Source organism: Rhinoderma darwinii, chromosome 1 (assembly GCF_050947455.1).
Source record: "Rhinoderma darwinii isolate aRhiDar2 chromosome 1, aRhiDar2.hap1, whole genome shotgun sequence".
Taxonomy (NCBI): domain Eukaryota; kingdom Metazoa; phylum Chordata; class Amphibia; order Anura; family Rhinodermatidae; genus Rhinoderma; species Rhinoderma darwinii.
In genome coordinates this window covers 583,354,401-583,382,001 of record NC_134687.1, presented here as the reverse complement: position 1 = coordinate 583,382,001, position 27,601 = coordinate 583,354,401, and the positions used below count along the sequence as shown (strand labels likewise).

Below are 27,601 nucleotides of genomic sequence, written 5' to 3'. Positions count from 1 at the left end.
TTAGGATATATTTTTAATGCAAAAAAACAAACATTTTTCAGATTTTTTTTTTTAAAGAGGCTCTGTCCCCAGATTATAAGTGCCCTATCTCCTACATAATCTGATTGGCGTTGTAATGTAGATAACAGCAGTGAATTTTATTTTGTAAAACAATCATTTTTTAGCAAGTTATGAGCAATTTTTGATTTATGCTAATTAGTTTCTTAATAGGCAACTGGGCATGTTTTTACTTTTGACCAAGTGGTCGTTGTACAGAAAAGTGTATGACACTGACCAATCAGTGACCAATCAGTGTCATACACTTCTCATTGTTCCAGCCCATTGTTACAGTGTGATTGTGCAGTAAAAGAAGCTGGGCTGGAACAATGAGAAGTGTATGACGCTGATTGGTCACTGATTGGTCAGCGTCATACACTCCTCTGTACAACGCCCAGTTGGTCAAAAGTAAAAACACGCCCAGTTTTCTATTAAGAAACAAATTAGCATAAATTTAAAATTGCTCATAACTTGGTAAAAAATGATAGTTTTTCAAAATAAAAACCACTGCTGTTATCTACATTACAGCGCCGATCACATTATGTAGGAGATAGGGCACTTATAATCTGGTGACAGAGCCTCTTTAAGCAAATTAAACCTTTAAGAATGATAATTTAAAATTCAAAAATGACCAAAAAAACATCACTTTTTAACAGAAAAGGACAAAAAGAGGCTCCTCCAGCACCATGTGACGACAGAAACCGTTGGTTGGGCGCAGCAGTGATGTGTCGTCCATAGTGGCCTAACCACTGGTGCCAGATTTTAGCTCCTGCCGTCATGCGGCACATGGCGGGGACCCTGCTGACATTATAGCGGAAGTATATTTAGAATAAAATTGTTAACATTTGGTGCTATTTGCAAGTGTAATTTAGAGGTTGGAAACCACAGTCAATAGTCTCCATGAAATCGTATCAAGGTGTATGGCAAGTTGATGATAATGAATAACAAGCCATTTGCGATTACTTATCTCTTTTTTTCAGGAAAAAGACACCATGGACTGGCGAACAGGAAAATGGCTTATTTATGGCCTTTCAGCAGAATAAAGGGGCTGTGGCGTTTGCTGGAGCACTGCGGCCCCTTCATTATTTGTCCAGGCACATCAAGGTGCATACGAGTGTGGATGTGCCTGCTACTGCCTCTCAGTGCATTCAAGTGTACAGGGCTGATCTGCCGTACCACACACATCCACACTTGTATATATATGGCCTCTTTGTTCTGTTGATTTGACCTCGAGTCATACATTGATGGTTTTTCCAGTTAGGGTATGTGCACACACACTAATTACGTCCGTAATTGACGGACGTATTTCGGCCGCAAGTACCGGACCGAACACAGTGCAGGGAGCCGGGCTCCTAGCATCATACTTATGTACGACGCTAGGAGTCCCTGCCGGACAACTGTCCCGTACTGTAATCATGTTTTCAGTACGGGACAGTTGTCCTGCAGCGAGGCAGGGACTCCTAGCATCGTACATAAGTATGATGCTAGGAGCCCGGCTCCCTGCACTGTGTCGGTCCGGTACTTGCGGCCGAAATACGTCCGTCAATTACGGACGTAATTAGTGTGTGTGCACATACCCTTAATCTTAAGCCATAGTTTAAATTAAAATAAAATTCTTAGATTTGTGGATATGAGCTTTCTTTATATGCAGATGCAAGGTATTATGGGTAGACGCACACAGTGGTAATACAAAATCTGATATAAAATCTTTGATAAAGTTTATCGACAACATTCTACATAGCATACACTATATATTGGGGATTACCTGAGAGATACAGCACTGGGTCCATAGATTTCTCTCACCGCTGCGAGGTCAGCTTCCAACTGTGGGTGCTTATGGAGTTCTCCATCATAACTCACCTGCACAAGAGAGAATACTTCATGTTAGCGACCTTTAATTACAGCTGAAATGGAGACCAATGGCGAAGAATCCTTCTTTTTACTTGTTAGAGTAGGGCTCACATGCTTTTTGGCTTTCAATACTCTCCAAGCTCTAAATGGTGCAAAATGGAAGTCCCCAAGCTTGAGAGCATCATGTTTGATCGCAGCACTGAAGGAGTTTTCTTCAATCCCTAAAATTGCGGCAGAAGTAGGGTTGTGTACACTGTTAGGGCTCATTCAGACGAACATGAATAACGTCCGTGTGCTGCGCAGGGAAATCACGCACAGCACACGGACCCATTGATTTCAATGGGGCCGTTCGCACATGCAGGAGTTTTCATGCAGCGTGTGTCAGTTGCGTAAAACTCACTGCATGTCCTATATTGGTGCGTTTTTCACTATATGGGTGCGTGAAAATCACGCACAGCACACGGATGCAAATCCGTGTGCTGTGCGTGATTTACGCATCAATTCAATTGAAAAAAAAAGATGTGCTTTGCGAGTGCATGAATAACTCGTGCCCCTCGCAAAGCACACTGATGCATAACGGACCAGATTCACGCTAATTTTTCACGCGCGTGAATCTGATACGCTCGTGTGAATGTAGCCTTAGTATCTGCAAGATCATCATGAAGAAAATGCATGAGATGATGCAGCAACTGTGAGCTGCCAGCGAACCATGACATACTTTTTTCTTGTGGGTCAGGAGGAGGTTAAAAAGCGATTCTATACATGAACAGATGAACCTACATAGAGGTGATCTTGTTCTGGTGGAAAAATCCAATATGGATCCTACCCTGGAGTGATGAGCAACAATATTAAGGCTATGTTTACATGTGTGTTGTGATTTCCTTTAAGAACAGAAGCCACGACACAGTGGCGGATACGGCAAACGACCAATACCACCAGTGCCTGATGGACCAAACTGAGTTATAATGGGGTCCGTTAGGTTCTGTTGTGCTGTTCATTATTTTGAAGGGAAGAATAGCGCTGCAAGCTGCAATATTCTTCCTTTTAGATCTGACGGAAACTGCGACAGAGGCTCCATAATCTATGACCTCCTTGGGTTTACTGGTGTACAATAGTATCTGCAGTTGTTAGTAGCTAGGAAACCACATGCAGGGGGCCCAAGAGACTGATAGCTTCTGGTGTTTTTGAGAAACAGAAAAGTACTTTCTATGATTATGTCCTAATAATACTGAACATTATAACTGGTACATTCTCAGTAGGAGCAAGAGTGTCCTTTTGACCTCTGTCGGATTGGTATACGTCAGTAAACTTTTTTTCAACTGTATGGAATACCGCATTTTGATGCCCTATTCCATACAGAGGCATCCCGTAAAAAAATGTATACTGTGCGGTATATGTTCTTTTTTTATGGACGACAGAGGCATCTTTTGGAGGTATTCGATGGGAAATACTTCTGATAGCTCTGACGTACACTGCAAACAATGTGAATAGACCATAAAGAGTAATGAGCCCACTACACAACTTTCATGTGCTACAAATCATCCTATTTCTAGTGTATGTTCTAAAAAGTCATATATAGTAATTCCCTACTATTGTTTGCTACTATTATTAGCCCACACCCGTATCAGTTGAAGGAATCTGATAATAGAGCAATTTCCCACCACCATAAACTCAATTTCCCACCATTGCCCTACTAGTGTATCAGCACAATATCAGCTGCTATTTACTATATTCTGCCTATAGATCAGCAGATATAAGCCTATATAAAACATTTCTGTTAGCCAGAGCGGCTACAAAGAGCATCTCTCACTCTGAAGGACCTGACATGTCCGTGTATTATATAGACAGCCTATTGATTTCCATGGGAAACGGTGTAATGCTTCATTTCCCCTGTGGTGGTGCTGTAGGAAAACTGAATATTTCCACCTCATTCCTGTGCAGATTACAGCAGATTGGGGGCGGGGATGGGCTCTTCTGACAAAAAGGCATTGTCCAAAGGTGACTACTGCTTTAATTTATGATGATATGATAAGGAAACATAAAAAATAATTGTTGGATATCCCAAATGACTATAGGGGAAATTTATTTTGGAGTATACATTGCTGGTGAGTTTGAAAAATAAAGAGTACTTTCCACACTTGAGTTTTCTGCTTTTCCGCTTTTCTTCTGGATTACCCTAGGTTCATCATTGGTGGTCCAGTGATGGAAGCAGAGACCAGCGATTGTCCTTACGAGTATCTGACCATGCGTGCACAAATATGCACCTTCTGTTAAGCAGGTAGCAGGGACAATTACAGATGCTGCCATCACTGAACCATTTTTGGCGTCATGACCGATCCAGATAAGAGAATGGGCACTGTGAAGAGCACTTTAAAGTGGTCATAGTTATGGGATACTGCTATGTATTCAAGGGCATTCATTTGGGAACATTTTCAATGCATGACCTATATTTTAAGGCATTAAGAATATGTTTTAAAAAAGATCACATTAACACATTATCTCTATAAAGTAACTTTTTAAAATTAGGTGAGAATTGTTTAGCCAAATGGCAAACTCAGCTTTGCTACATTTAATACCTAAATTCACCAAGAGTATTGTACTGGTAAAGATCAGTTAAAATAGGGTTAAATTTAATGTAGCACCTGCAAAGCATTTTATAATCGCTGTACACAGAATATGATCTACTCTTCTGTAAAATAAATTCCCCATCTCAATAATTAATAGGCCCACATAGTCCTTGGTAGTTTATATATCTTTATTTATAATGCATAAGTTCCAAGAGGGCCTGTAAGGGAATTAATTTTAAAGTGAATAAGGAATGCATTAAGATTCTGTTTCACAAATATTGTGCATGATAAAACATATTGAACCTAATGGTTAAGTTGTCATTTTAGGAATATTTACATTAAATATGTATTCTGTATAAAAATGAAATCTCACATGTTAGAACCCTAATCTACTGCACAGGAGAACTCTCCAATTTAATAGAATGCCATTAAATTGTATAGCTGTGTGTTATAAATCATAATAAATAAAACATACACTAAGCTAATAAAATATTCAATCACACAGAGAAGACATTAAAATATTGTAAAGGAGTTTAAATATGTATTCCTAAGTCTATGAACACATCTCAAGTTTCTAACTTAATGCTAAGAGCCTTAAGATGCTGCATAAGAAAGTCAAGTTTTAATTACCACTTTTCTTAAGCAACAGAGGACTAAGGCTGGGTTCACACAGAGTTTTTTGCAGGCGGAAAATCTGCCTCAATATTCCGTTTGGAATTTTGAGGCAGATTTTGCTCTGCTTGCACGCCGATTTTCTCTGCGTTTTTCGCAAAAAATGCCTCGAAATACGCTTTTTCTGCCTCCTATTGATGTCAATGGGAGGTCAGAGGCTCGCGGGAAAGAAACGCCTCCGCCTGAAATCAATGGGAGGCATTTTCGGCCATTTTTTGGGCATGTTTTCCGACGCGGTTTCCGCGTCAAAAAGCTCAGCGTGAACTCCCCCTAAATGTTATTTCATACACGATGCAGTAGGATCCTCTATTTTCTGAAGACAAACAAATGTAGATGGAACTACTTCTGCTATGATACAGAATTTGTCATCTTAATTTTAGAGGTGACATCTTGTGTGCCTTGATAGCTAGGGGTGTAGCTATCAGGAGAGGGGGGGGGGGACGCTGGAGAGGAATGAGCCCTATATGCTGCATGCGAGGGGTGGAGACATCAAAAAGCCACTCTGCCTTGGCCAGAGTATTCAAATGTAGGACTAGGGAAGTGAACTGAATCTCTGCCCTACGGTAAGCCTATTGGTCCAACCACTGGGAGCCCAATCGATCAGTAAAACAGGATGTTCCTCCTCCTACGATGATACGCCAAAGTGAGAGGAGTTTCATGAAGCAATGGCTGAGATGGCTGTTTTCGTATTTCCCATAGACTTGCGTGGAGCACCCCTGCCGATCAGCTGTTTGAAGGGGCCGCGCTGCTCGTACAAGCCCCGCAGTTTCTTCATTGTTTACATGGATGTTCTTCCTGTTCGTACTTGCATGCGTTGTTACATTTGTAGCGGCCATGCAAGGTATTGTACCACAGTCCCATTCAAACTTCATGACTAATGTATTGCATTGACTTATAATAACTCTGTTAGGTTTCTGATTTACATGAGTAAAAGAGTACATTTTCACAAGAGACTACACTATTTTACCTAATACTGACAACGGAAAACTGATAGAATGTAACAATGAAAGAAAGGGTAGAATTAAAGGACCCCAGGAAGAGTAAGCTTTTGTCCCAGATTACCTCGAGTTCATTGGTGGTTCAGGGATGGCAGCACGGTCCTAACTTGGTCCTTGCTGCCAACAAAGTAGCTTGTGAGTACTTGGCATGCACATTATTTTAACAAATCCCCGTCCTTACTGCTATAATTGAACTATTAATGGTGTCATTGTAAACAGTCACCACAAAGGCGAGACAAGAAAACTGTTGATCTGTAACCTGCAGAAGAAGACACTGTAATTGGAGAGGCTATTTCTGGATAAGGAACTTTGGCTCAGACAGAAAGATGGTGTGTGAAGTTTTTTCAGTCAGTGCACGTGTGGAGAGATCTGTTCCAGAGGTGGTCCTTGTGAGCTGTATACAGAGAATCTGTGTGCAGAGGAGCAGGCCAGTGAGTACCAGGAGGAGAAACAGAGCTGAGGAGACAAGGCAGCCAGACAACGGGTATATGAGTGGGGGTCAGCAGAGTGAGGTCTCCAGTAAAACAGAGGTTGCATCGAAGAAAGGCTAGAAGCATCCATCTATACAGAAAAGACCACCTAGTGTCCGGAGAGCAGAATACAAAGGGAGGTAAAGAGAGCAGTCTACCAGACTATATGGTAAAAACTGAGTTGTCCCGTTGGACTATTGTAATATTATCTTTACTTTAACTTAGAGAGAATTTTCTGACACAAAAAGGGACTTCCCAAAGCGTTGCAGTATCCTGGCTGTCACTGTTGCTTGTAATAACGGATTGACTAGATTACCGTCTCAGGTAAGAGAAAGGGCACTCTAGCTGGCTTTTTTTAAGGAGGCACTGTGGATGCTGTACCAATGTGGAGAGATTCAAAGCCCTACTAATCTAAAATGTATAAATTCTTTAAAGAAATTTACAATAATTTTGTGCTATTACTATATCACTCGTAATAACTTCACCTGCCCTCCATAGTAAAACTCTTCAGAATCATTATCTCCTTCAGAATCTTCTTCCACTGCACTACTGTGTCGAGATTCCTGTAATAAAAAAAGATAATAAGCTGGATGTAAGTGGGATTATTTGATTTCAGTACATCTATGAGTCCTTTAATTTATCTAATGTGAAGCATAGTAAACACTAACCTTCTTGGCAAACTGATTTCTATTTTACCCACTGCTAAATGATTCCAGATCTATGATACATGTAAGAAAAGTACCATATTCAAACATCCATCCTGATTTTCCCTCCAGTATATGATGACCTGGACAGGTACCACTAATAGTACAGGAAACACTCACACTGTAAAACCTGCATAAATTCTGGGTGAAATTGTTTTGTCCGATTCTGTCACCTGTGTTTTTGAAAAACCTTGAAAATCGTCCACCCTGCATTTTTTTTATGTGCATGGAACAGTCCATTTTTATTTACCTACTGTATAGGGTGAAGAGGCAGTTTTCTCTAATAAGATATATTACAAAGGTCCTGATTTTCACTTGATTTATGGAAAGATGTTTATAATCGGAGGTAAACCTTAACTCTTTGTCTATGCAGGTGATATATAGCGGTCCGTGCATCGTTTTTCTTTTAATAATAATAAATTGAAGGCTATGTATACCTTTGAAATAGACATTTATATATTTTATTAAAATTATTCTTACTTTTTGATATACAGCTGCTGAGTATAATGTATACAGAGCAGCTGTATCTAGCGCTGAAAGCTGTATATGTCAGGTCTGACGGGTTCAGTGTCAGCAGGATCAAGCTGCTATCGATCACATCTAAATTCATAACATAGATGTGATGATTACAGGTGGATCCTGCGTGTCAGAGACACAAAGGATCCGCTTTAACTGACCCTGTCCGTTCTGCGGACCTGACGGATTCACAATACAGAATACAAAGCAGCTGTATCTCAAAAAGTAAAAATAATTTTTAATAAAAAGTATTTTGAAAGCTGAACCAATCACACTGAAAGACATTTTTATATATATGTATATATATATATATATATATATATATATATACACATACACACAAACACACATACATATATATATATATATATATATATATATATACACACTACCGTTCAAAAGTTTGGGGTCACCAAGACAATTTTGTGTTTTCCATGAAAACTCACACTTATATTTATCAAATGAGTTGCAAAATGACTAGAAAATATAGTCAAGACATTGACGAGGTTAGAAATAATGATTTTTATTTGAAATAATAATTTTCTCCTTCAAACTTGGCTTTCGTCAAAGAATGCTCCATTTGCAGCAGTTCCAGCATTGCAGACCTTTGGCATTCTAGCTGTTAATTTGCAGAGGTAATCGGGAGAAATTTCACCCCATGCTTCCAGAAGGCCCTCTCACAAGTTGGATTGGCTTGATGGGCACTTCTTGCGTACCATACGGTCAAGCTGCTCCCACAACAGCTCTATGGAGTGATAGCCTTCCTTATTCAAAATCCCTTTTACCTTGTACAAATCTCCCACTTTATCAGCACCAAAGCAACCACAGACCATCACATTACCTCCACTATGCTTCACAGATGGCGTCAGGCACTCTTCCAGCATCTTTTCAGTTGTTCTGCGTCTCACAAATGTTCTTCTGTGTGATCCAAACACCTCAAACTTCGATTCGCCTGTCCATAACACTTTTTTCCAATCTTCCTCTGTCCAATGTCTGTGTGCTTTTGCCCATATTAATCTTTTCCTTTTATTAGCCAGTCTCAAATATGGCTTTTTCTTTGCCACTCTGCCCTGAAGGCCAGCATCCCGGAGTCGCCTCTTCACTGTAGACGTTGACACTGGCGTTTTGCGGGTACTATTTAATGAAGCTGCCAGTTGAGGACCTGTGAGGCGTCTATTTCTCAAACTAGAGACTCTAATGTACTTGTCTTGTTGCTCAGTTGTGCAGCGGGGCCTCCCACTTCTCTTTCTACTCTGATTAGAGCCTGTGTGTGCTGTCCTCTGAAGGGAGTAGTATACACCGTTGTAGGAAATCTTCAGTTTCTTGGCAATTTCTCGCATGGAATAGCCTTCATTTCTAAGAACAAGAATAGACTGTCGAGTTTCACATGAAAGCTCTCTTTTTCTAGCCATTATGACAGTTTAATCGAACCCACAAATTTAATGCTCCAGATTCTCAACTAGCTCAAAGGAAGGTCAGTTTTATAGCTCCTCTAAACAGCAAAACTATTTACAGCAGTGCTAACATAATTGCACAAGGGTTTTCAAGTGTTTTCTAATCATCCATTAGCCTTCTAACACAGTTAGCAAACACAACGTACCATTAGAACACTGGAGTGATGGTTGCTGGAAATGGTCCTCTATACACCTATGTAGATATTGCATTAAAAACCAGACGTTTGCAGCTAGAATAGTCATTTAGCACATTAACAATGTATAGAGTGTATTTCTGATTAATTTAATGTTATCTTCATTGAAAAAAACTGTACTTTTCTTTCAAAAATAAGGAAATTTCTAAGTGACCCTAAACTTTTGAACGATAGTGTATATATATATATATATATATATATATATATATATATATATATATATATATATATATATATACATATATATATATATATATATGTATATGTATATATATATATATATATATATATATATATAATTTCAAAGATGTACATAGCCTTTAATGAACATATATTTTAACTATTAGAAAATGATGTGCACTCTCTTTCAACATGTGTTCAGTGTACTGCTAAACCACTACGTCAAAGTTAATAAAGAACTTAAAGAGAGCCTGTCACCTCTCCTGACATGTCTGTTTTAGTAATTACTTGTATTCCCCATGAAATCACAATTCTGGATCATCTTTTTCTAGAACTCTGCGTTGTACCATCCTCTGTTATTCCTCCTACAAATTTATTAATACATTCACCACTGGGTGTTACCAGTTAGGGGTTGTCCCTACACAGTCTTACATTATTCAATAAGTGCTCAGAGTCTCAGACTGTCTAGGAACATGCCCCTTTGACAAGGGGAATGGCAACACCCAGTTTTCAATTTATGAATACATTTCTAGGAGGAATAACAGAGGAACGGTACAATGCAGAGTTCTTAGAAAAGATGCTTCAAAATTGTTATTTTATGGGAATACAAGTATTCACTAAAACAGATATGTCAGAGGAGCTGTCAGGTTCTCTTTAAAACTTATTTTCAAATATTTTAAAAGTCTATGGAAAGCTGTCTGATTTTAGGTTGCAAACACAATTATTATCTATCAAATGCCAAGAAAAGGTCTTTTACCAAAGACATAATGTGACTCATACCCAATGATGGAGAGGACCAGTCTGAAAAATTAAAGTACTCATTCACTCGTACAACCTTATTCAATATGCAGCCTTCACCTTGAGCAAGAAGATTTCAATTTCTCTGAAATAAAATATTAAAATGGAGTCGTGACCTTCCCATGCATGAAGCAAATGGTTTCACTTCCATTTAGGCTGATATTTTATGTCCAAATTAAAGTTCCAATATTTCTTAAGAAGAAACCTGGGACACAAGTAATGAATACAGAGTCAACCTGCACGTTACAAGTCAACTCTATAATTGCTCTACAGTGGCAGATAAAGGGCTACTAGAATAATTATTCACGTCTGTTCATCTAGACAAATGGGAATCATAAATTCACAGTGATTATTGTAGCACATTAGCAGAGATGGGTGTATCGAATACGTTACGAATTTCCCAAAAGTTTTGAATTTTAGCAAATCCAAAATTGTTTGGATTCATCCTGCACGAATCGCTCAAAATTGCGGGGGCCGCCATTTTACAGATCAGAAGAAGACGACAAGAATGCCTAGAAAAAGTTTCACATGACCTCCGGCGGCAGCCCAGCAGGCTTTCCCATAGTGCCATGCAGGCAGCTCTCCCTCTACCACAGTAAATCATGAAGGGTATAGGTGTGAGTCACTGGGTGGATGACAGTCATATTTGTCATAACCGCTATAAACAGTCCAACCAGAAAATTCTGCTGCAGATAGATAGGGGATTAGTGCCAGTTAGTGTGTTTCATAGTGTGGAGAAGAGAATAGATAGTTGGATTTACAATAATTTGAAAGAGAGATATATTTTAGAGAGATATAGGAGTCAGTCAGTGTCAGTGTGTTAGTTAGACAGGCAGACATTGCTGGGAGTGAGTGCTGCTGCAGCTATACAATTCTTACATTAATTTGTGAATCACCAATCTTCATCACATCATTCACAAATCTTCATTACTATTAATCCTAGTGCTCATTTCACGCCACTGCCTTCTCAAACAGACGTCACGGATGTGACCTCACTCATTGTTATGCATCTATCTAATAGTGGCACAAAAAATTGCCATATTGTTTAGTGTCAAGCATTTAAATAGCGCTGTTATACTTAGACTGTGTCCCATTGACACTTTCAATTTTTTAAAGAGATTTTACTTTAAATTTAAATCCTCATGGTGATAGCCTGCCACTGTCTGCTGATACAGACGTCACAGACCTGACATCACTCATTGTTTTGCATGTATATAATTGCTAATAGCAGTACCACTAAAATTTGGCATATTATTCTGCGTCAAGTATTTATACAGCGCCATTATAGATCAGTCTGTGTCCAAGTGTCAATTTTTAAAAAAAATAAATAGAGTAAAAAGCCATAGCTTCTTCACTTTCCAGGCCGATGAGGCACACTGTCACGGGCACTTGAAGTTGTGGCAGTGGAAGTGTATAATATATATATTTTCTTTAATAGAACACCAAACCTGTTGCTACTCCCCAAAAAGGTTTCATTTTTGGACTGTTTGTTAAAAAGCCATTGCCTCTTTTCCGATACCACCATGTGTGTATAAACACCGTCAGGCATCTGCCCCCAAAAATGGATAATTTTTTGGGCCGATTGTTAAAAGCCAATGCTTCTTCTGAAACCACCTCATGTGTATAAACACCGGCAGTTATATGCTTCCAAAAAAGAGAACTTTTGGGCCATTTTTTATTTATAAAAATTATATAAAAATCTGACACTGTGGAGTGTTTTTAGAAAGGCTGTTTGTTACCACTCTCTACCATTCATTTACCCATAGCCATATATGTTGCTGTCACTTTGACGTTACTGATGCTGTCTTGGCATTAAAGAGATTGAAAAGGGTTGGATAGAGTTCTAGAAGACCTGAACATGTCATACACGACTTTTCAGGGAAATTGGGGCACTTTCAATTCACAACAAATTTATGCTGTCCAAATCGAATCTGACGGACGGTTCCACTGAATTGGAATCACCCAATTGCACTCATCTGTAGTCATTATCATCTATGCTACATCTGTGTATACATGAAATAAGCATATAAACTATAACGTGCACCATATGTGATTCATAGGAATCATTATCAACTTGGTAACACTAGTCAAATATAACATAACTGTTTTAGGATTCTAGATTTATTTCAGTTTTAGCAAATCAAGTTTGTTCATTGTATAATAAATGGTTTCCTAGATCTCTTCTTGTAGTCATTGAACGGAAACCTTCATTGCTTACCCTTAAATAATACAATTCTGTAGTGGTCTTGCGATGGACATACAGGTGCTTGGCTCGTTACAGTTACAGTACAGTTATCAGAACTGTATCGTTTAATTAGCCATTGCTGGACTGGGGTTCCATTAATACAGGACATGTACTCGTCCACTTTTAATTGCATTGTAATCCTTGTTGCTATCATGCACACACAGGACATAGGCTGTAGATCCTAGTGGCAAGTAATTGGCTCCAGAGACACCTACATATAGGGGTTGTCTTCTGCTGGATCTTTAGGGCCCATTATTGTGTTAGAGCCAGGAACCACTTGGCCATCCCTTGGTCCTCTGGTGGACCAGTCTAACCATGTAACGAGCCGAGCACCTGTGTGATGATCACATGACCAGCTCCCATTCACTGACAACAAGAAGATCATGAAAATTGTGAAGAACAGTTATAACTATGAAAAGGTATATTAGAAAAATACATAACTTTTTATTATACAATCATAATTGGGGTTGTCTCATGAATAATAGAGCATATAGATGAGATATAGGGGGGTCCCCAGATAACAAAGAGTGGTCCGCCATTAATTTGAATAGCGGCCATGTACTGTAATTCTACATTTCCCCTGTAGTGGTTACGACTGGAGAAATGCATGGCCAGTCGCAATTTCCCAGGGTATTAACAGCTGATCTCAAGGGGTTTCTGAAGCCGGACCTGAAGTGATTAACTAATCATCAGGTTGGCTTCAGTTTAGAAATGTGATGAGACAACTATTTTTAGTTGCACATTGTTTTCTCCAGAATACATGTTTGGTGCTGAATCCAGCTGGTTTCTTGTTATAAGACAGCAGTACACTGGGGGATGGTCAGATACCAGATACACAGAACAAAGCTTAGATCACATGTCTGACTGAAGGGTCAAGATAAACTGTTGACTATAACAATATGTAAGAGAAAAGACAGCACGGCACTCACCACTTGCAAAAAAGGTTTCTTTTTATTCTTATGTTGAGGCAGGCAACACGGGATTAGAAGACAATAGAGCCGACCATTTCACGTCCTTCAGACGCTTTATCAAGGCAAGGCATGCCTTGATAAAGCGTCTGAAGGACGTGAAACGGTCGGCTTTATTGTCTTCTAATCCCGTGTTGCCTGCCTCAACATAAGAATAAAAAGAAACCTTTTTGCAAGTGGTGAGTGTCGTACTGTACTTTCTCCTACATATTGTTATTTGCAAAATCTGACTTTTATACGCCCTGAGCACCGCTAGATAAAGGCTGTCGAACCACAAGTCCCAGTGAGCACAAGCACAGAAGTCTGTGTATTTTTACCTCTACATGTTACACAATAAACTGTTGACTGTTTCCAAGAGCAACCAACCAACATTTTTTTTTAGTTCAAACAATGAATGGTAACTATGAACATTGCCCCCTGCCACTGCCAAGTAAAAAAGATATACTCTGCAGGGTCTGTCTTTTTAACAAACATTTAATTTTTTTTAATAAAACACTGAAAATATTTGTAAACTGTATTCTGCAACTTGATTTGAACTAAACTAACATGTTTTTGGAATTAGGTATCTATAAAATCCTCAACACATTGCAAAGTGTACTATTTTTATACTTCCGTGGTAAACTGATTTTATGATATATTCTCATGACTTCTTCCCTTATTTAAAGATCTGAAGATAAAACAAGCCAGCCTCAAGCAATCCTAGAATATGAATGCCCACATCTTCATATAAGTGCTCTACAATACAATACCTCGCCATTTTCTTTCTGTAATTTCGACTTTATGGACAAGCAGCTGGTAATATCATTGGATTTCCTCAGCTCTGCAAGAGAAAATGAGAACATTTTAACACAGCAGGTGTAAGGACATTTTACACGTTCTACCACATTTCCAGGTGCTTTTCATCATAGAAGTGACAACCATGATGGCATACTGACAGAGGCACCAGAATGATGGGACACTTAAATGTGGTACAACTACACACTGGCATCTAGAATCAAAGACACATTGGTATTTGAGATCCCAATACAATGACATACTGACACTTGAGGTATGAAGATAGAACCTGGTCCCCAGGGGTGGGATCCGGCCGGTTCACCACGGTTCTCCCAAATCGGGTAGTTAAAATGACAGCCGGTTCGCACAACCGGGGTGAAGCGGGAAACTAGAGCCGGTCCCCTGCACTCAATTGTATTTGCGTCATTAGGATGCGGATACAATTCAGTTGACTATCGCTGCCCTGGCACATTCGGCGCTTTAGTGATGATGCAGTTGGCGCGATGACTATATAGGGGGCACTAACTATAGGGGAGGATGATATAGGGGCACTAACAACAGGGGACTATATAGGGGCCCCAATCTATAGGGAACATCTCAGGGGGCACAAACTACAGGGAACGCCACAGGGGGCACTATCTACAGGGAACACCACAGAGGGCACTATCTATAGGGAACAATAATAATAACACTACAGGGGGCCCTATCTACAGGGAACACACTATCTACAGAGGGCTCTATGAGAGGCATTATCTACAGGGGGCTCTATGGGGAGCACTATCTACAGAGGACACTATGGGGAGCACTATCTACAGGGGGCTCTATGAGAGGCAATATCTACAGGGGGCTCTATGGGGAGCACTATCTACAGGGGGCTCTATGAGAGGCACTATAAGGGGTTTTACACTGAGCGACTATCGTGCAGACAAGCGTTCATAGAACACTCAGAGCTTTGTTTTAGTGCTGTATTTATGTACTGAGCTTGGATCTGGTGAATATATATGTACTGAGCTTGTTTCTGATGCTGTATATATGTATGAGCTTGGTTCTGGTGTTGTATATATGTACTGAGCTTTGTACTGGTGTTGTATATATGTACTGAGCTTGGTTTTGGTGTTGTATATATGTACTGAGCTTTGTTGTGGTGCTGTATATATGTTCTGAACTTAATTCTAGTTCTGTATTTATATACTGAGCTTTGTTCTGATACTATATACACTACCGTTTAAAAGTTTAGGGTCACTTAGAAATTTCCTTATTTTTGAAAGAAAAGCACAGTTTTTTTCAATGAAGATAACATTAAATTAATCAGAAATACGCTCTATACATTGTTAATGTGCTAAATGACTATTCTAGCTGCAAACGTCTGGTTTTTAATGCAATATCTACATAGGTGTATAGAGGCCCATTTCCAGCAACCATCACTCCAGTGTTCTAATGGTACATTGTGTTTGCTAACTGTGTTAGAAGGCTAATAGATGATTAGAAAACACTTGAAAACCCTTATGCAATTATGTTAGCACCGCTGTAAACAGTTTTGCTGTTTAGAGGAGCTATAAAACTGACCTTCCTTTGAGCTAGTTGAGAATCTGGAGCATAACATTTGTGGGTTCGATTAAACTCTCAAAATGGCTAGAAAAAGAGAGCTTTCATGTGAAACTCAACAGTCTATTCTTGTTCTTAGAAATGAAGGCTATTCCATGCGAGAAACTGCCAAGAAACTGAAGATTTCCCACAACGGTGTGTACTACTCCCTTCAGGGGACAGCACAAACAGGCTCTAACCAGAGCAGAAAGAGAAGTGGGAGGCCCCGCTGCACAACTGAGCAACAAGACAAGTACATTAGAGTCTCTAGTTTGAGAAATAGACGCCTCACAGGTCCTCAACTAGCAGCTTCATTAAATAGTACCCGCAAAACTCCAGTGTCAACGTCTACAGTGAAGAGGCGACTCCGGGAGTGGCAAAGAAAAAGCCATATTTGAGACTGGCTAATAAAAGGAAAAGATTAATATGGGCAAAAGCACACAGACATTGGACAGAGGAAGATTGGAAAAAAGTGTTATGGACAGACGAATGGAAGTTTGAGGTGTTTGGATCACACAGAAGAACATTTGTGAGACAGAGAACAACTGAAAAGATGCTGGAAGAGTGCCTGACGCCATCTGTCAAGCATGGTGGAGGTCATGTGATGGTCTGGGGTTGCTTTGGTGCTGGTAAAGTGGGAAATTTGTACAAGGTAAAAGGGATTTTGAATAAGGAAGGCTATCACTCCATTTTGCAATGCCATGCCATACCCTGTGGACAGCGCTTGATTGGAGCCAATTTCATCCTACAACAGGACAATGACCCAAAGCACACCTCCAAATGATGCAAGAACTATTTAGGGAAGAAGCCGGCAGCTGGTATTCTATCTGTAATGGAGTGGCCAGCGCAGTCACCAGATCTCAACCCCATTGAGCTGTTGTGGGAGCAGCTTGACCGTATGGTACGCAAGAAGTGCCCATCAAGCCAATCCAACTTATGGGAGGGGCTTCTGGAAGCATGGGGTGAAATTTCTCCCGATTACCTCAGCAAATTAACAGCTAGAATGCCAAAGGTCTGCAATGCTGTAATTGCTGCAAATGGAGCGACGAAAGCAAAGTCTGAAGGAGAAAATTATTATTTAAAATAAAAATCATTATTTCTAACCTTGTCAATGTCTTGACTATATTTTCTAGTCATTTTGCAACTCATTTGATAAATATAAGTGTGAGTTTTCATGGAAAACACAAAATTGTCTGAGTGACCCCAAACTTTTGAACGGTAGTGTATATGTACTGAGCTTGGTTCTGGTGCTGTATTTATATGCTGAGCTTGGTTCAGGTGCACTTTATATGTACTGAGCTTGGTTCTGGTGTTGTATATTAACTGAGCTTGGTTCAGGGGCTGTATATATGTACTAAACTTTGTTCTGGTGCAGTAGATATGTACTGAGCTTGGTTCTGGGGCTGTATATATGTACTGAGCTTAGTTCTGGTGCTGTATATATGTATGAGCTTTGTTCTGGTGCTGTATTTATGTACTGAGCTTGTTCTGGTGTTGTATTTATGTATTGAGCTTTGTCTTGGTGCTGTATATATGTATATGAGCTTAGTTCTGGTGCTGTATATATGTACTGAGCTTGGTTCTTGTGCTGTATATATGTATATGAGCTTTGTTCTGGTGTTGTATATATGTATGAGATTGGTTCTGGTGCTGTATATATGTACTGAGCTTGGTTCTGGTGTTGTATTTATGTACTAAGCTTTGTATTGGTGCTGCATATATGTTCTGAGCTTTGTTCTGGTGCTGTATTTATGTACTGAGCTTGGTTTTGGTGATGTATTTATGTAATTAGCTTGTTCTGGAGCTGTATATATATATACTGAGCTTGGTATCTGGTGCTGTATATATGTACTGAGCTTTGTTCTGGTGTTGTATTTATGTACTTGGCTTTGTTCTGGTGCTGTATATATGTACTGAGCTTTGTTCTGGTGCTGTTTAAATGTATGAGCTTGGTTCTGGTGTTGTATATATGTACTGAGCTTGCTCCTGGCACCGTATCTGTGCATTAGCCAGGAGATTTGTTGTGGCTTACTGCGCACGCCACACTGACCTTCACCCTTCTCACAGTGCACAGCCTAACTAAATGGGCTGAGCATGCTTAGGATATTGAATGTGCGCATATAGGTTTATGGTACGTAATGGGTGAGTTTAATATAATGAGCGTCGGTAGGAATCATTTTCCATGGCACGATACACAGCAAAACACTGCGACCCCCCCCCATGCGTATGTATTTGTCCGCAAAGCAGGGAACCCGATTTTAAATGTTTGAATCCCCCCCTGCTGGTCCCACATGTCAATGTGTCATTATCTTAAAATCCAAAATGTCAGTTCTATTGTTATTGCACGCATAATTGACATTATAGGTTCATTCATAATAGTACTGACAATTGGGATTTTAAAGAGAGAAAGTATTTTTGGGCTGTCCCGTCGTACCGCTACGGCCCCCGCGCCTCTTGGCGCCTAATATGCTAATTTTGAGTAAGGGTACAGAGAGGAGGAGACCTCATCTCTCCTCAGTAGGCGTTTCCAATCAGAGCGGTCAGCCTTACAGTGATACAGGAGACCCGCTCTGACTGGACAATTATGCAGGAGGCAACGGCTACTGAGGAGAGATGAGGACATAGCAGGACAATAGGAGGGCCAAAAAAAATAAAAAAAATTACTGCGCTGGAATCAAGTGGATGCCAGGAATAAGGGGAGGTATGTGGTTTAAAAAACAAACAATTACAGTTCCTCTTTAACCCCATCAGGACTGAGCCTGTTTTGACCTTGAGGACGAAGTAGATTTTTTCAAATCTTACATGTGTGACTTTATGTGGTGAAAACTTCGGAATGCTTTTACCTATCCAAGTGATTCTGAGAGTTTTCTCGTGACATATTGTACTTTATATTAGTGAAAATATTTTGTCGATAAATTCAATATTTATTTGTGAAAAACACCAAAATTTTCAAAAATTTCCTTTTTTCTAAATGTAAATGTACAGTGAAGGAAATAAGTATTTGATCCCTTGCTGATTTTGTAAGTTTGCCCACTGTCGAAGACATGAACAGTCTAGAATTTTTAGGCTAGGTTAATTTTACCAGTGAGAGATAGATTATATATATATTTAAAAAAAAGAAAATCACATTGTCAAAATTATATATATTTATTTGCATTCTGCACAGAGAAATAAGTATTTGACCCCCTACCAACCATTAAGAGTTCAGCCTCCTCCAGACCAGTTACACGCTCCAAATCATCTTGGTGCCTGCATTAAAGACAGCTGTCTTAAATGGTCACCTGTATAAAAGACTCCTGTCCACAGACTCAATTAATCAGTCTGACTCTAACCTCTACAACATGGGCAAGACCAAAGAGCTTTCTAAGGATGTCAGGGACAAGATCATAGACCTGCACAAGGCTGGAATGGGCTACAAAACCATAAGTAAGACGCTGGGTGAGAAGGAGACAACTGTTGGTGCAATAGTAAGAAAATGGAAGACATACAAAATGACTGTCAATCGACATCGATCTGGGGCTCCATGCAAAATCTCACCTCGTGGGGTATCCTTGATCCTGAGGAAGGTGAGAGCTCAGCCGAAAACTACACGGGGGGAACTTGTTAATGATCTCAAGGCAGCTGGGACCACAGTCACCAAGAAAACCATTGGTAACACATTACGCCGTAATGGATTAAAATCCTGCTGTGCCCGCAAGGTCCCCCTGCTCAAGAAGGCACATGTACAGGCCCGTCTGAAGTTTGCAAATGAACATCTGGATGATTCTGAGAGTGATTGGGAGAAGGTGCTGTGGTCAGATGAGACTAAAATTGAGCTCTTTGGCATTAACTCTACTCGCCGTGTTTGGAGGAAGAGAAATGCTGCCTATGACCCAAAGAACACCGTCCCCACTGTCAAGCATGGAGGTGGAATCATTATGTTTTGGGGGTGTTTCTCTGCTAAGGGCACAGGACTACTTCACCGCATCAATGGGAGAATGGATGGAGCCATGTAACGTCAAATCCTGAGTGACAATCTCCTTCCCTCCACCAGGACATTAAAAATGGCTCGTGGCTGGGTTTTCCAGCACAACAATGACCCGAAACATACAGCCAAGGCAACAAAGGAGTGGCTCAAAAAGAAGCACATTAACGTAATGGAGTGGCCTAGCCAGTCTCCAGACCTTAATCCCATCGAAAACTTATGGAGGGAGCTGAAGATCCGAGTTGCCAAGCGACAGCCTCGAAATCTTAATGATTTACAGATGATCTGCAAAGAGGAGTGGGCCAAAATTCCATCTAACATGTGTGCAAACCTCATCATCAACTACAAAAAAACGTCTGACTGCTGTGCTTGCCAACAAGGGTTTTGCCACCAAGTATTAAGTCTTGTTTGCCAAAGGGATCAAATACATATTTCTCTGTGCACAATGCAAATAAATATATATAATTTTGCCAATGTGATTTTCAGTATTTTTTTTTATATAATCTATCTCTCACTGGTAAAATTAACCTAGCCTAAAAAGTCTAGACTGTTCATGTCTTTGACAGTGGGCAAACTTACAAAATCAGCAAGGGATCAAATACTTATTTCCTTCACTGTATTTGCTTGTAAAACAGATAGCAATACCACACAAAATAGTTACTAGTTCACATATCCTATATGCCTACTTTATGCTTGCATCATTTTTTGAACATCCTTTTCACAGGAATTAAAGCAATGTGGAGGTGAAATTTAGAAATTATTTTTTTTTGCCAAAATGTAATTGTAATACATTGTTTTCTGTAACACAGAAGGTTTTACCCGAGAAATGCAACTCAATATTTATTGCCCAGATTGTGCAGTTTTTAGAAATATCCAACATGTGGCCCTAATGTCCTAATGGACTGAACACATGCTTCAGAAGCAAAGGAGGACCTAGTGGATTTTGGGGCCTCCTTTTTTTTTAGAACATATTTTAGGCACCATGTCAGGTTTGAAGAGGTTTTGTGGTGCCAAGACAGTGGAAATCCCCCAAAAGTGACCCTATTTTGGAAACTACACCCCTCAAGGAATTTATCTAGGGTATAGTTAGCATTTTAATCCTGCAGTTTATTTGCTGAATTCATTGGAATTAGTCTGTAAAGATGAAACTCTACTTTTTTTTCTGAAAAAACGTAGAAGTTTTACATTTTTACTAGGAATAAATGACAAAAAACAACCCAACATTTGTAAAGCAATTTCTCCCGGATACGGCAATACCCCATATGTGGTAATAAACTGCTATTTGGACCCACAGCAGGGCTCAGAAGGGAAGGAGCATCATTTGGATTTTGGAGTGCTGATTTTGCTGGAATAGTTGTCAGTGCCATGTCGCATTTGTAATGCACTGGAGGGACCAAAAGAGTGGAAACCCCCCAAAAGTGACCCCATTTTCTAGGGTTATATTTAGCACTTTGACCCCACTTTTTGCTGAATTCATTGGAATTAGTTAGTGAACATTAAAATCTACTTAGAAATTTTACATTTTTACAAGGAATAAAGGAGAAAAAGCAATTGTAAAGCAATTTTTCACGATTATGGCAATACCCCATTTGTGGTTAGAAACTGCTGTTTGGACCCACGGCAGGGCTCAGAAGGGAAGGAGCACTATTTGGCTTTTGGAGCTCAAATTTTGCTGGAATGGTTTTCGGTGACATGTTGCAATTCCAAAGCCCCTGAGGGACCAAAACAGTGGAAACAGCTCAAAAGTGACCCCATTTGGGAAACTACACCACTTAAAAAACTCTATCTAGGGGTATAGTGAGCATTTAGACACCACAGGTCTTTTGCAGAATTTATTAGAATTAGGTCACGGAAATGAATATCAACATTATTTCCACTAAAATGTTGCACTTTTTCATTTTCCCAAAGGATAAAGGAGGAAAAGCACCACAACATTTTTAAAGCAATTTCTCCCAAGTATGGCTATATTGTATGGCATGTAGTCATAAATGTTTTTTATTAGAAATTAATTAACCCTTTCCGGACTGATACATTATTTGCTTTTTCTTTCTTCCCTCCCCGCTTTCCAAGAGCCATAACTTTTTTATTTTTCCGTCAACAGAGTGGTGTGAGGTCTTATTTCTTGCGGGAGGAGTTGTAGTTTCTATTGACACCATTTAAAGTACCATAAAATGTACTAAGAAACTGAAAATAAAATTCAGAAATTGGAAAAAACTGCAATTCCTCCATTGTTTTTTTGGGTTTTGTTTTTACGGCTTTCACGATGCAGTGAAAACGGCAACTTTTCTGCAACTCAATACGATTACAATGATACCAAATTTATTTTGTTTTTTTTATATTTTACTACTTTTACAAAGTAAAATCTATTTGTTAAAAAAAAAATAATTTTGTTTCACCATGCCTCCGAGAGGCATAACTTTTATTTTTGGTTGATTGAGAGGTGTTAGGGATTATTTTTTTGCGGGATGAGCTGTAGTTTTTATTGGTACCATTGTTTGGTACACGCAACTTTTTGAGCACTTTTTATGATTTATTTTTTTTGAGCGCTAAGGTCACCAAAAAACTAAAAACAAGTGAGTTAAATATTGGTATATTGTTATAGTTCTGACTTTTACGGACGCAGCGATACCAATTTTGTGTATTTTTGTATTTTTGACATTACTTTAGAGACAAAATGGAAAAAGTTTTTTTTTTTTAACTTTAAATATTTATAATTTTTTTTTCACTAATAATAACTTTATTTACTTACTTTTGCACATTTTATTAGTCCCCCTAGGGTACTTGAACCAGCGATCATTAGATCGCTGGTACAATACACTGCAATACTAATGTATTGCAGTATATTGTCATTTTTAAAGGCTTCTGTAACAGCGTGATCGCTGTTCCTGTCCGTGTCAGCTGTAATACACAGCTGACACCCGCAGTGTATGGCGCGGGCTTAGCGCGTGAGCCCCCTCCATACATCACTCCCCCGCACCACGGCATGCTATTAAGTCGTGGTGCACGAAGGGGTTAATGCGCATCGGATGGTGCAGAGGGAAAATTAAAATTTTCCACTAATATGCCATTTTAGTGCACAATATGTTGTGCCCAGTTTGTGTCACTGAAGACAAATACATCATAAAATATTAATTGGGTTCTCCCAGGTATGGTGATGCCAGATCTGTGGACATAAACAGCTATTTGGGTGCGCTGCAGGGCTCGGAAGAAAGGGAGTGTCACTTGGCTTTTAGAGCACAGATTTAGCTTGGTAGTAGTTCTGTTTGGGGTTTTTCTGGTATTTCAGTTTATAATGTGGGGGTATATTTAAGCTGTGTGGAGTACATTAGGGTACAATAAGAGGGTATAATAATGGGGTAAATAAATAATAATTCATAGATGTGTGACCAGTGTCGCAGTGATAAATGTTGCCCGATCTTATCAGCTTTTGGAACGCTCTGCACCTTTTGTGTTGCTATATTCTGAGAGCCAGAACGTCTTTATTTTTTTTCTCCACCGGAGCTGTGTGAGGGCTTATTTGTTGCGGGACAATCTGTAGTTTTCATTGGTACCATTTTGGGGTACATGCGATTTTTTTTTTTTTTTTCTTATTCAACATTTTTATTGAGTTTCAGAACACAAAATTACAAAACATAGTGGAGGGAAGGCCTCCACACCTTAAATAAAAACGACAAACAAGGTCAGTGGACCAAATCAAAAACAAAAAATCAATAATGTGCATCACATCTCAATAAAAAGGACAATGGTCAGTATACAACAGTAGCATGAATAATCCTAGAAGCAAAACATCAGGAGGTACAGTGAGGCCACTTAATTCAAACGGAGGAGAGGCACGTTACCCTAGACAGGGGAAGAGAAAGTATAGAAAAAGGCCCCCAAGAGAGGGAGGAATAGGAGGGAGGGGAGAGGACAAGGGGATCCTGGACTCCAGTTCCGAGGTATTATGAGTGAAAACAGCAGCGAGCAAGCGCCGCAGTACACTTCACAAGGGCATAGGCCTACATGCGATTTTTTGATCACTTTTAATTCCACTTTTGTCAAGCAAGGTGACCAAAAACCATAAATTCTGACAATTCTTTTTTTTTTACGGCGTTCATCCTGGGCTATAAATGACAATTTTAGTTTATTCTGCGGGTCGATACTATTACGGCAATACCATATGTATATAGGTTTTTTTAATGTTTTGCAGCGTATGCGCAATAAAATCACTTTTTTATAATATAATAAATTTTTGGCGTCACCATATTCTGAGAGCCATAACTTTTTTATTTTTTTAGTCAAAAAAGCTGTGTAAGTGCTTTGTTTTTAGTTTGTAGGTTTATTGGTACTATTTTGGGGTACATGCGGCTTTCTGATCACTTTTTATTCTTTATTTTGGGAGGGGTGGTGACCAAAAAAATAGTGATTCTGGCATTGTTTTTTACTTTGTTTTTTTGCGATGTTCACCATGCAGGAAAATTAATATTATAGTTTTATAGTTTGGGTCGTTATGAATGCGGTGATACCAAATATGTGGACCTTCTTTTAACGTTTTCATTATTTTCCTATAATAAACAATTTATTATAGGAAAAAAACTGTTCTTGTTTATGTCACTTATAACTTTTATTTTTACACTTTTGTAAAACATTTTTATTACCTTTTTTTTAACTTTTTTATTGGGGACTTAAAGACTTGCAGCTCTGATCGCTACTAGAGTACATTACACTACCTACGTAGCGTAATGTGTTCTAACTGTCATGGTGACGTGACAGTGACTCTAACAGGAAGCCTCAGGCTGCTCCTCATAGGCTTCCGTACATGGCAGCCCGGAGGTCATCGTCTGGCTTCTGGTTGCCATGACAACCATGGACAGCCCCCAAAATTGCATGTGGGGGCTGCCGATCTGCTCTAAACCCCTTATATGCGGCGATCTCAATCGACCGCCGCATCTAAGGGGTTAATTGTCGAATTCAGCGGTGACGGGCCACTGATAGGCAACGGGGAGAGCAGGGCAGACACCCTGCACAGTTAACCACCGCTGCGGTGTAGCACTGTGCGGCGGTTAACTATTAACACGTAACTGCACGCCCAGGTGCGCAAAGATACTGCTCACCTGGACATGCATGTACGCCAAGGTGCGCCAAGGGGTTAAGATAAAGGTAGACTGACATGTAAACCAAAACAATAGAACATCGAGTTTTAGGTCCAAGAACAATGAAACGCATATTTGGCATTCTAAGATAATGGCACACTGACATGTGTGTCCCAAAACAACGGCACTCTGAGTTTTGGGGTCTAAGAACAATGGCACAGCAGTATTTTGTTTCCTAAGATAATAACACACTGACATACAGTAAGGGCCTTGACTAATGGAGCACCGGGTTTTGGTGTCCTAGAAAAATGGCGCTCTAGAATTTGAGGTCGTAACATAATGGAACCTCTACATGTAAGTTCTAGAACAATGGTGCACTGACAATTAGGATCCTAAGATAATGACATTTGGGTTCCAGAACAATGGACCACTGACTTTTGGGATCCAAGAACAATGTTACACTGACTTTGGTGTCTTTGAAAAATGGTTCACTGGCTTTTTGGGTCGTAGAAAAATTGTGCACTGACATTTGTAGTCCAAGAGAAATGGTGCACGGACATTTTTTGTCCCAGAACAAGTTGCAGTACAATGTATGCTTCTGCACACATGTATAGTTAATGTAGAAAGGATTTTGCACAGGTTTTTGCACTTGCCATCTCTTGAAAAAAAAACAAAAAACGAAATTCTATATTAAGACAAAGATGAAATAAATTTCAAAGTGCGTTGGTGACATTAGAAAGGAATATGAAAGCTTTTTGTGCTTCCCACTGACAGCATACAGAGAATAATAAATTGCCGGATTACTTCAGCCCAGTGGAGCAAGTAAAAAAATATATATACCATGACTTCAACCATTTTTTTTTCCACTGTGATTGATTATAGACAAATCAGACTTAATGCTGCTTAAAGGACAGACCGATAGTAAGACCTTCAACGAATGATCAGTTTATAGGAAATAAAATACGCTTTATAAGACCCAGGTGAAGGGACACAAAGTAGCCACTTGCCATTTTCAGAATTTTTAAGATGACCTGTCATTATCATACAACACTAGGTCTTAAACTTTCAAGACGTATTAGTCAAACCCAATTTATAATAAAAAGGAAGTCAGAGGCATTCACATACAGTAGCATTTGCCCCCACAAATAGTCACCCTCCCTAAAGTCCTGATAAAGGAGTGGTTATCTAGCATGCAGATTCTGCACTACCACTTCCCAATACTTCTCAGAAATAAGAACCAAAAATGCTCATGTGATATCCTTTGGACTCATTTGAAGAGGTTGTCTGATGAAGACAACCCCTTTTTAAATAGAAGCCGGCCTGGCATCTTTAACCCATAAAGATTATCTGTTACCTCTGAGGGAAGCCACGTCCAGCTATACCAAATATATGGATGGCTTGAGTCCACTACAGCAAGAGCTTCTCTTTGGGAGCAACTCTCTGCTTTTTATGAGACAACCCCTTTAGTGGATATATTTCACTCATATACCTTCTTAGTGCTTTTAACAGCTTATGACTGCTAGGGATAAATCTGCTCAGAATATACTGTACAGTGCACGATAGATTCCAGTGCCCATATCAGTTTTTTGGGAGGTTACAGTGGGTGCAAATGCAGTCACTAGTTCACCCCTATTAGCCTATCTTGTGGTAGGCCTTATATCACGCTCACCGTTCCTTGCTGTTACTTACCCCTGCCCAGAGTCCTTCTCTCCGACGACGCCTCTCTCCTTCTGCCTCTGCGCCCGGTGGCCACTCCAGCTGCCGACGGCATCCACTGGGTCCTAGCACGCAAGTAGGGAGAATTACCGCTCTAGGCGATGCAATGGAAGAGACACAACTTATTTTGTTCAACTTTACTGTAATGAACAGGTAACAGGAAATTCTCTTCTCTGGAGCAGACAGGAATCCTGAGGTTGGGAAATCCCCCGGAGAGAGGTCGTGCCTGAACCCACGTTGCCAAGCTTGGCAGCGAGCACGCCGCTGTCAGTCACGGTGGGAGCTACCCACTACAGTCAGCCTACCCTCGGGTAAGAGTCACACTCTCGGCCCGGGGGTCGCGTCGTGGGAATCAGTGGACTACCCGTACCTACTGCCACTGCCACCGGTCCTTGCGGAGCTATCTGCTACCTTTCGTGACAAATCCTCTCTCTTCTCAGTCGGCGGTGCGAACGTTGGACCACCTAGGATGCAACTGAACAGGTGAGGTTGACACTAACGTTTTCACAAAGTCCAGTTAATAGTCCAATAAAGTCCCGTCAACCTGACCGTTCCTTCTGTCCGCTCCTGATCCAACAATATTCGCCAATAACAGTTCAAAGCAATTATTACAGGCTGTGATTACAGAAGTTATACACTCTGGAGTAAACGCAGGGACACTGGCACGGGTAATGAGGTAGTGAGACTGCTCTCGGGCCTAGTTCAGGCTAAGTCATCTGTTGATTTCAGGACTAATCTTCTATGCACACTGTGACCAGGATGAACGAGGGACGTCACTCCTCTTAGAGGGTCACTGGCTGTAATATGGGTACTGGTACTGTCTCTGGGGAGGGACCTA

General features: G+C 39.9%; 1 protein-coding gene across 2 annotated transcripts in view; it reads right to left on the bottom strand.

Annotated features, from left to right (window-relative positions):
• PARP8 (poly(ADP-ribose) polymerase family member 8) overlaps window positions 1-27,601 on the bottom strand; it is a 319,726-nt gene that overhangs the window by 115,245 nt on the left and 176,880 nt on the right. For both annotated transcript variants that reach the window (XM_075839740.1, XM_075839730.1), the window contains exons 5-7: window positions 14,403-14,473; window positions 7,080-7,157; window positions 1,802-1,896 (exon numbers count right to left, since the gene is read on the bottom strand). In XM_075839740.1, the coding sequence (XP_075695855.1) occupies window positions 1,802-1,896; window positions 7,080-7,157; window positions 14,403-14,473 (244 nt within the window). The remainder of the gene's footprint in view (window positions 1-1,801; window positions 1,897-7,079; window positions 7,158-14,402; window positions 14,474-27,601) is intronic.